The sequence below is a fragment of the Halichoeres trimaculatus genome, unplaced genomic scaffold, assembly GCF_033239565.1.
Source record: "Halichoeres trimaculatus isolate MK-OKI-2021-1 unplaced genomic scaffold, fHalTri1.1 fHalTri1_scaffold_10, whole genome shotgun sequence".
NCBI classification, from domain to species: domain Eukaryota; kingdom Metazoa; phylum Chordata; class Actinopteri; order Labriformes; family Labridae; genus Halichoeres; species Halichoeres trimaculatus.
This window is the reverse complement of record NW_027437187.1, coordinates 33,734,197-33,744,970: the sequence shown is the minus strand read 5'-3', so window position 1 is coordinate 33,744,970 and position 10,774 is coordinate 33,734,197. Positions and strand designations below refer to the sequence as shown.

Genomic DNA, 10,774 nt, shown 5'->3' with positions numbered 1-10,774 from the left:
TATTCACTTGGCAGCATGCACCGCCGTAATCAAACAGAATAGTCAATGGGGCATGCGCAGAAAAACGTAAACATCACGAGATTTATCAAAGCTGGAGGACGACAGTTTGTTTATCACAGTGTTGCAATACTCCGTATTGCGAGTTTGTCGTCTGTCCAGTCTTGAAATTATGTTCATTTCTTTCAGAGTTTGGATCAAAAACAGACTTTCCACAGCAGTCGAGTGCTGACGGCTCGCCACCATTTTTAAAGTTAAGGAATGTCTCTAGTTGCGTCTTACGTCATATCTGAGCATGCGCTGAGAGAACGCACCCTAACATCCTGTCTCTTCGTCCTGGCAGACTACCTGCGTTTGTTTATATCTGGCACGCCGCGCGCGGACTGATACACTAAGCAGAGAGCGCCTCGTAACCAGCTGTGGCTCTGCAGCGGAGGTAGCACCGTTTTACGACACGATGAGAACTAGAGCCTTATTTAGCGGTGTTTTTGTGTGAAAATAACGCGCTGAAAATTCTCTAAATAAAGCGTGAATGCAGACTGATATCAGATTTTTTCGGTGGGAGTCCGTTTATTTGTGTTTTTGGTCAAGTAAAAAATGGCCCCGTCTGAGTGCAGAGGAAACCGGCAGAGGAGCAGGGAGGGGGTGTTTGGTGCGAGGGGCTTCTGCTGCACAAAAACACTGCTGTAGGGGTAATTTCTGCCCTAAACCTTGTGATAGGACCCAACTTGTTCCATCCCGGAGTATCACTTTAAGAAGAGGGGGGTCGTCTTATATTCATGCCAATATGGTAACAGCCTGGTTCAAAATACTTGGATCTGAAACGTTACATTCGCTATCAGCACACACTTTTTCTAACTCTGTAAGTTAGAAGATATTAGGATCGTTTGATCGTCCAATCAGAGACACAGCTCAGCTCATGTGACTGTAGCTGTAAGAAAGGACGTTTAAAGCCAATATGGCCGCATCCACGGATTGGCTTCATTAAACTGTTTCAGGAACAGACTACATCCATGTTTTATACAGTTTATAGTCACGACTCCATACCCCTCTTCTGGATTATAAAAAATAATCTCAGAGGATAAATTCTGGCAATTTCAGGACGTTGTTTTGTGAAGAAAAATAATCTCAACCAAGTAACAGATCTCCTAACAGAACATGGGAATAACATCAAGTACAGGGCAATAAGAAAGTTTTCTTTACTGGTCATGATGTGTGGGAACGTCACTTTTAATTTGCTAAAACTTTTTTTATGAATGTTTTTCTCTTCTAGGGAGAGGAATGAGTCAAAAGATCCAATAATAATATTTTCTGTGATGTAGTTTTTTTTACTGAAATGTCTTGTGTAAGTTATTCTTCTCCAGGATGAGAGACAAACTGTCAAATATGGCAGATATCTATCACCTGTAAGTGAGGGTACAGTCCACTGACAATTGTTTCTCCTCGTTCACAGCGGACCTCCTGCTTCTTCCTCCTCTCCTGTTTCAGCCCGGGATGAGTGACGGGAGGGGCTGCTGTCTCTGCAGGGGGGTCAGCTGGTCCAGGAGGGAAGAAAGAGTGACTCTCAGCTCAGAGCAACCCCAGGGTCACCAGGACTCAAACCCTTGACCTGACCCTCAGACACCTCAGTGATCACTGAGGCCGCACCGAGCTGCAGGAGATGATCGGAGGAGGTCTGAGCTCCAGGATTCATCTCTGTGTGCGACTGTCACTGAAGCAGCAAAGTTACCTGTGTTATCAAAGACACTTTGATATTTTTAAAGTTGTTACCTGTGTGTATTTTTAACTTGATTCAAAGACCTTTGGGTATTTTTACTAAAGCAGAGTCCAAATAAACTGACACCTTAGCCACTGTGAGCCTGTCAGCTGTAATTTAAAGCGTCATTAGGATGTGTCAGAGCTTAAAGCAGATGATCCTCCAGTTTAAGGCTCTTCACTGGACTCAGGAGTCATAATCCAGAGGAAGAAACACAGCAGCAGAAAATGTCTGTTTAAAAATAAAATGAGTGGCTTTAAAGTGACGTGTGTGGTCACAAACTTGTGTGATTTGGGGATGAAATAAAATAAAAACTAAAGAATAACCTTTGCTTTGACCGTGGCTGCTGCTCTGAGCTCCAACACACCGGATGAACTTGAGCAGCTGACCGGGAAACAGTTGATCCATGCGGGCTAAATTTATCCTCTGTTGACGGTCTGGGTCGGCTGGAAGAGGGCGCGTTTCCTCTGAGATCACCGCGTTTATCAAGCAGCCCGCTTTATGTTTAATCCCATCCACCTCCCAGGACGTTCAGTGTGTCACACTAAAGTGTCCGGGCTCCTCTTCCTCTCCTGGATCACGGTGACCGGGCGGTGTCATGGCTGAGCCCGCAGGGAAGCGGCTAAAGAGCAGCCTGCCGCTGTGCAAGGCGCACCGGAGCTCCACAGGGAGCCGGGTCAGACAGAACCTGCAGGCCGGCGTGGAGGAGGCTCTGTGCGGGGTGGGCAGCCTCCTGTGGGACGGAGCGTACCGGCTGCAGGCTCTGGTAGGAGACTACACATCACACACTGGCAGATTAAACACGACATCATTTGATGACAGAGGGTTTAAACACGGATTGGGATGCATGTGGATACGGGAGACCGGGGCGAGTTGGTACATTTATAGGAAGTGCAGTTCAGGTGGAGATATCACTGATTCCAGTATGTAAGAGGTATTTTAGGTCCTAGATTGGTAGGTATATCCTCTTCAGGCTCCAAAAATCAATGTTTTTTTTTATTTTTTTATTATGTTTACAGTCGTGCAAAAGTCATAATATATTTATTTTTTTTAATTTGATTAGTATTTTTATTTTGTTTTCTTTATTTTACTTCATTTTTTTTGTTCAAGGGATTAGAGACACAAGAACAAATACTAGAAGAAATAAATTTGTCATGTATCAAAAAAAAATAATAATAATCACAATTCTATAGACTAATTTAAATATTTAAAAAAAAAGAAGAAGATAAACACAGGATGTATTAATTCCAAAAAATAAAAGTCTGGTTTCGGTCTTTGTTTCTTCTGCAGGCCAGCGTGTTCCAGCGAGATGATATCGCTCTTCCTCGTGTTGCTTCTTTCTTCCACCAGGAGGCGCTGAAGCAGGAGGAGGATGCTGAGGCCATGCTGGGCTACCTGGCTCAGAGGGGGGGCAACTTCTGCAGCAAAGACATCCAGGTGAGAGGTCATTCACACGACAATGGTTTTACAGTGAAACACGAAAGTTTTGTTGCGTTTCAGCCTCGGGTTTACACAGAAATGGCGATCCAGCCGACCTAAAACACAAACTTTTGAAAACGGCCTCCATAGTGGAATTTTTCTGAAACGCTGCTGCCACCGTTGCCGTGTAAACAGTAAGACAGCGTTTTCAGTGGAAACCATGACGTCACATTTTGCTTCGTGCGAGCGCTAACATCAGTTCAACAGTACCGTTGTTATGATCATCGCGAACTACCGTGTTGTGCCCTTGTTGGTCAATCTGCTGAATCTGCTGACTGTCTTCATACGAAATGTGCATCTGTTGCTCCACTTTTGGACTGATTGTTCTCCAATACACGAAATGATTGGCTCAACTCTACTTCGGTTGAGATCTCCCAAAAGTGGCTTCTGGACAAGACAGTTATAGCACCACCTACAGGTCTGGCATGCTTACTACAGTGTTTTCAACCCCTTAGCGTTTCTGGGTAAACGCAGACTTTTTTTTTACTGCGTTTTAGCGTTTTCAGATGAAACGTTGTCGTGTAAACGGGGCAATAGAAGAAATGTATTTCCTTATCATCACTGTATGGTGCAATATCAGACATGCTGACGTGGGCTCAAAGCCTGAAGAGAAACAATAGTTTTCCAGTCTGTCTTTTGTTTTGTTACAGATTTTGACCAGTCTGTAATTTAAAACCCATAATATTAAAAAACTTCTGGACTGCCAAATACTGACGGACATATCAAATCAAAACATTGTGGTTTACGTTGCGAGCCCTCATGAGGTAAGCCCTCAAGTGGTCTGCCTGAGCTCAAATCCAGCCTGCAGTCCCTTTTCTGCAATTTTTTTTCAAATATTAAAGGATTAAACCAAATCTGCTTTAACCTCTTAGGACCTGAGCTTTTTTCTGGTGTGCTTTTTTCAATTCACCTTGCTATTTGGGATAAGTCAGACCTAATAAGTATAATACCTAATTTTGGTCTTTGCACCGGAAGTTTGACCGGAAGTGCATCCATGATGTATGATCACTGTGAGTGCACCTCTCGATGATCATTTTAAACAGTAGTTGGGTGTCAGAGGGCAGAGTTGGACCAAAACAATTTAACTTAGGACAAAAAGTCCCTAAAGAAGTAGCAGTGCTCTCTGTGTGTCACTGTGCTGACTCTGATGTAAACAGATGCTTCACGGTGACGGAGACGGGCCATGTGTGTGTGTGATACCTGCTAAAGTCTGGGTCATATTGGAGTAGTGTGACCGTTGGCCGTACCCTCCAGTGGGGGAACGGCTCTGTAAGGGTCAATCCTGCTTAAGCACAGCACGGTTTGGATGACCAGTGTGACTGCGCCCTTAGTTGTTTGTTAGTAATGTTATTGTCTGAATTTAGACATGCACTGATTGATCAGTGCCGATTTCTGTAATTTTGGGGGGATCAGTGATCGGCCCATCCTTATAAATGAAACTGATCTTATTTACCTCTTGGAAGGTCTGACAGCCAGCCATTGTTGCTCTTTACTCTGGGACCTAAAACTCAGGACACTTTATTGGTTTTTAAGTTAATACAGAAAGATTTTATTGTTTCACAGGTATTGTTCAATGATTTTCAATAAAATAAGATTGGAAAATTGAGGGTATATGCTGTCAGTTATAAAACATAAAAAGTAAAAATTGGTATTGTCAGGTCAGGATTTTGGGAACAGTTTTGGTGATCAGTGATCAGCCTGAAAACTGTGATCGGTGCACCCCTAAATTAAATAAATTGTTTTATTTTTCACTAAAATGGGTGTAATGTTGTGATTTCACCAAGAATTGACATGGGTAGTGTCCCTAAATTTGGCTAATCCCTCAAAGTTTAAAAAAAATGATGTATCATGGGTCTGAAAGGCAGAAATGTATGTCCACATATGTGGATGTTGGGTCTTAAGAGGTTAAAACATCTATATCAATACCTATATATCTATATAGTAATAGTTAAGGCCCACCCAAAACTAAAATCCGGGCTCCGTCCCTGGTGTATGTCCTGTAAAACCTCCCCACTTTCATATTAAAGTTTTTTTTTCTGCCTTTATTGAGAGAGAATTAGGAAAGATAGTGGGGAGTGAATTGATCCCAGGCCACCCACTTTTGGAACGAAGTGTAAGTGAAGAAGTCAACAATGTCATTCCTATGAAATGTGACTGAAGCAGTTTAAAAAAAAAACTTTTCTGGAAGAAAAATCTAATCTACCTCGAACCATCTTCCAAAACAGTAAAATGAGATACGATCTTTTTCTTATAAAAGTTACATTAAAAGCTAAAAAATGGCTGTAATTGAGGTAAATGTGTGTGAAAGTGTGCCGTAATGTACCAAAGTGTCATAAGACCTGTTATTTTTCTCCACTCACACACAGAAGTCAGCCTAAAGGTCAGGGTCAAGAGCATTTGTTGACCAGAGACTCCTCAGCAGGCAGGGTGGGGCGGGGATTTGAACCCCGCTCCTCTCATGGACCCTCAGGGGTCCTGGGGGTCGTTCAGATGATCCGGTATGTAGAGTTGATTTGTGGATCCATTTTGAAACTAAATTTATGATCTGAACTTTATCTGTGAGACAGAGCCGCTTCAGTCTGTAACAGCCTTCTCGTTTTACTCTGCCAGAAAACGTCCCCTCGCCGGATTTATTTGGCCTCCTGTGCGATCCTTCATTTTGTCAGAGCAGGTGTCGTCCCTATCTCTGTTTCTTTTTTTCAAACTGGCAGAGGTCTCTGTTTGTGGAGGAGCTCTTCATTTGGGACAGGAGCTGGCGATATGGAAGTGGGGGTGCTGGATGAGGGAGGTTAAACCCCTGGAGATCTGGCCCAGAGCCGGTCAGGGTGTACATTTCCCCCCCCTGAGTTCCGGAAAATTGGCAAGATTAATGCTGCGGCAGAGGGACGGTGGTGCTGATGGCGTTTCCAGATGGTCAGCGCTGGCGTTGGCGCGTCGCAGCATGGCCTCCGACCGCCAGCCCGGGGTTTATGAGTCGTGTAAAATCGTTTCAGGGCTGAGGCCTCGGACCCAGTCAGCAGCAGTTTGGGACACCTTGTTATCCGTCTCTCAAGTGCTGAGCTCCTCAGAGACAACACCACAACTAACGACCAGCGTTTACTCAAGTTTGATGTAGCTTCTGTGTTAAAAACAGATATCCTGAGAAAAGCTGACACTTAGAAACAAACTGCAATGTCATAATAAGGAACATACAAAAGCTAAAGAGGTTTGGTGCATCTTTCAATCTGAACAGCCTGAACGTTTTGTTGTATGCTTTGAGCAGTTTAACTTTTCAAAAACCAAAGCCAAATCATGTAAAAATGTATTTACAGTAGAGATAGATCGATATGGTTTTTCCAGGGGCGATACCGACCTTGAGTATTAGTTGTCAAAAAGGCCGATAACATATGTTTGGAGCTGATATTCAATTGCAGTAAAAGTGAAAAGTGTCAGCGTTTCGAGTCATACAAACTCCAACGCTTAACTTCAGTGCCTTGAAGCATGTTAATCAAACAGCTCCTTGGATCAGTAGCATGTCTCATAAAGTTAAACAAAAACTTTAAAAAACTGAGATGTTTGATACGATTTTGGGAAAGTCTGCTGCCAATTTGCCATCAAACCATGTATCTGCTCTCCGTAGCTTCTCCACTCAACAGACCTTTTCCCTGAAGCACTGTGCTTGCACGGCCTTCACTGCTGATTGGCTGTTACCTGGGCCATGGTACTGGGTGTAACCAATCAGATGGTGCTGTGAGTAGGACGCCAGAGACCTGCAGAGTGCCTGCAGAGAGTGGCGTAGCTGCATCAGAGCCAAAATTACCCGGTTTTAAATTGACTTTTTTTATCGGCCGTCAAAATAAGATAAAGGCCGATACCCCTCAAAATGACAAATATCAGGACCAATAATCGATATATTCCTAATTTACTGAAGCTGTTGAGTTAAAAACTTTACACCCAAAATTATAACACAAAAAGTCTTGGCTCTCTTATTTTGGCTTGGTATTAAAATTCAGACTCTCATGTGATGACTAACTGTGAGGTAGCTTATTCTGAGAAAAAAAAAAAATCTAATTTCTAGAATATCCTGAAACTAACGTCACATTCTGAATTTTTTTGAAAATGACATAGATTCTGGATTGTTGTAAAAAGAATGCCACATGGTACAACAATGTGTAAATAAGGTCATATTCCGGAACATCATAATTTTGATGTCATGATTTTGCGTCCAAAAATGTTGTGACCATGTTGTCATATAACAGAATATAGGCTACCAGAACCACACTCAGAAATGTTGTAAAAAATGATCACATTCTTGAATTGATGCCACATTCCAGATTGTTATGAAAAATTAAGTCACATTCCGGAATCTCACACAAACGTCATCACATGCTGCAATGTTGTGGAAATGACATCACACTTCAGGTTCCAGAATGCAATGAAATGTGTTGTTGTTTTTTGGAGCAGCGTTAAAATACCATCACATTCCAGAACATCATGAACATGACTGCACACTAGAGATTGTTGTGAAAATGATGTCACATTCTGGAACTTACATTTCATTCTGGAGTATTGTAGAAAAAGAAATAGAAATAGAAATAGAAAATACTTAATTTATCCCTGAGGGGAAATTCAGGCAACACAGCAGCATTTAAGAAAACAAAAGTAAGAAAGTGTATAGAAAGTGCATAAAGCTCCATAAGAAAATAGATGCTGACAGCTTGTCCATCATTGTCCAGTCAGTCAGCCTCCACCTCCACAGGGTCCAGGACTGAGCTTCTTCAGCAGTCTGTTCAGTCTCTGTCTCCTGGATCCTGTCTGCTCACAGCAGGTGAAGCTCCTCCAATGTGGCGCCGGCGGCCGATGTCAGCTCCGTCAGCCACGTAGGTGAACAGCACGATGCCACTCTGCCCTCCGGCAGCCCCTCTGCCGCTGGACTAGCACGGCTAGCTCGTACATCCCTTCGGAGATAGACCCCACGTTCCCAACAACGATGGATGTTGTGTAAATTATGTCAAAATTCCAGAATACCTTGAGAACCGTTTCACATTCCAGAATGCTGTAAAAATGTTGTCCAAATCCAGATTGTTGAAAAACATCACATTTCAGACCATTGTGGATTAAAGTTACATTCTGGAACATCATACAAATTTGATCACATCCCAGATTGTAATTAAAGTGTTTTCATATTCCGGAACATCATGAACACAACATCACATTCTGGAATTATGGAACGTATTGAAAATGGCCCCTTGACTTCTGGAATGTCATTAAAATTCAGTCACATTCTGAAACTGGAAGGTACTTAAGACCTGTCTTGTTCTTCACATCTGTTAAACCATTATTTGAGATTTGTATTTGAAGATATCCCATTCAACTTCTTCCAAAAATGCCCTTTATGGTCTTTATCTTTTATCAAATTGAAAATTCATGACATTGCTCTAAAAAAGTGTGACAAAAAGCACAAAGATTGGTGTATACTTTGCCTTGTGGCAAAAAGATGTATTTTAACGACCCTTGTCAGGAATTTTTCGGGTTTTCATCACAAATTCTATGCTCGGACATAGATTTCTTACTAATGTTGGTTTTGGAGAGTTAACTGTAGATTAGCAGTGTTTGTAAGGCTCCCTCAGTTTGTGAAGTTTCCTAACAACTTTACAACAGCGAACATGTTTTCCTGCTTGATCATGACTTTGGAGTAAAAACCACACAGAAACTGGAGTCCTGCCTCTCATGCTGTTTGTCTCTGCCTTTCAGAAACCCGGCTGTGAGGCGGTCTGCGCGGTGCTGCCAGCTCTGGAGCTCTTTCTGCTCCAGCTGAAGGAGGAGGTTAACGTCCTGATTGAGCTGAGCCAGCTGGCCCGTCAGCACGGAGACCCGCACACCCACAGCTTTGTGAAGAGCCACTTTCTGGGCCCTCGAATCCAGCGCCTCAAACTGCTGGGGGACCTGCTCACCAGCGCTCGGAGGGTGGGCTGCACCAACGACCAGACGGGGGGGTTCGGGGAGTACATGCTGAACGAGCTGCAGGAGGAGCTGAGCAGATAATCTCAGTTTGTGGCAGATTAGAATTACTCCAAAAGACAGGAGCTTTTTGGAGAGCTGCCATAGATCCTAGCTTTATTTCCTGCCTGTGGTAGAAACACTTAGAGCTACATGTAGCCTAGCTTAGCACAAACCCTGAAATCAAGGGTTTAACTTTCAAACTTTCCAGGAACTCATCAGCCCCTGAATGAGACTCAGCTACACTCTAGTTTTATATTTCTACACCTTTTTATTTAAGAAGATATGACAAGGAAATCAAAATCTGAATTTATGTCTTCTTTATCCTTATATTTTTGATATTGCTTTAAGGAATTCCAACTTGATTTTCTACCAAAACAAATTTGTCGACTGCCATCTCTGTGTGAACAGCCTGTGTATAGTTTGGAAAACATCATGTTATTTGGCTTTAGATATTTATAAAACTATATTTTTATCATGTTTTTAAACAAATCCTGTCCGTGCCGGGTGTTTATGAGGGCGTTAGGGGGACAGAGAAATATCCATATTCATTCAATGAGAAATCAAGCTTTTATGGAAGCAGATTACGCACAAGAATCTTTCTGATCCAGCTGCAAAACTGATGTTTTTAAACGTAATGAAAGAGTATTCCAGTTTCCAGATGTGTGTGTTTTTATTATTATTTGTTCACCTGAAAATCAGAGTTTGTTTATTCCTGTTTTGTGATGTCACTGGGTGAAATTTGTGTTGTGTTGTTTCTGGTGTGTCTCTGACTTTTTGCACTATGTAATACAGGAAGTAGTGATTTTAAAAGATAAAAACTAAACATCTTTTCCTGCTTTCATGTAAGGAACAAATCCAAAACTGTTCCCAAAATAAAGTCAAATATTGTGAGTATAAAGTGTTGTTAAGAACTTTATGAGTTACACGGCTTGTTTCAAGTGTTTGCCAGGGATTAAATCTTGAATTTAAAGACCCGTCGATCATTTTTAGGCTGATAGCGATAATCCAGTGAGAGCAGAGGGTTCAGATATTTTCTCAAACACTTGAAGCATCTGCAGCTTCAGACCGTCCGTCACGTGTGACTGGCAAAAGTTGATGTGTGGTTGGTTCACAGCCTGCAAGACTCTGCTCAGGGCACGAGCTGTGGGACAGTTGGCTGCTGCACCTGCTCTGCAGTAACCTCTAGAGGCAGCTCATGTGTACTGCAGCCGTGCAGCCCTGATTGGAGACTGAGCTGCTTGTTTTATGGAAATCAGTGATGTTCAATATGTAAAATTAAAAATTTATAATTAATTGTTGATCGATGCAGTGACAGAAGGAGAAAAGGATTCAAAAAATGTAACAAACTTGGTTATAAAAAGTTCACACTACAATGCTTAAACCCTTTGAATGTTTATAAGCAGACTGAAGACATTCAAATAGGCCAATTATGAAACAATCTGCTGATTTTGGACGCATTATTGAAGAAATCAGCAAAAGAAAAAATTAAATTAAATCTCTCTTTTGATTAACTTTTTTATTATTCAAGTCATAACTACAAGAAAAGAGGCAGTGTCAAAG

The 10,774-nt window shown here is 42.1% G+C and overlaps 1 protein-coding gene across 1 annotated transcript; it reads left to right on the top strand.

Annotated features, from left to right (window-relative positions):
- The first annotated feature begins 2,156 nt into the window (after window positions 1–2,156).
- Window positions 2,157–10,456, top strand: LOC141796682 (ferritin, heavy subunit). Its single transcript, XM_074677923.1, has 3 exons — window positions 2,157–2,519; window positions 3,044–3,190; window positions 8,966–10,456. The coding sequence occupies exons 1-3, from the start codon at window positions 2,352–2,354 to the stop codon at window positions 9,254–9,256; spliced, it is 606 nt and encodes a 201-aa protein (XP_074534024.1). The 5' UTR covers window positions 2,157–2,351; the 3' UTR covers window positions 9,257–10,456.
- Window positions 10,457–10,774: the final 318 nt, after the last annotated feature.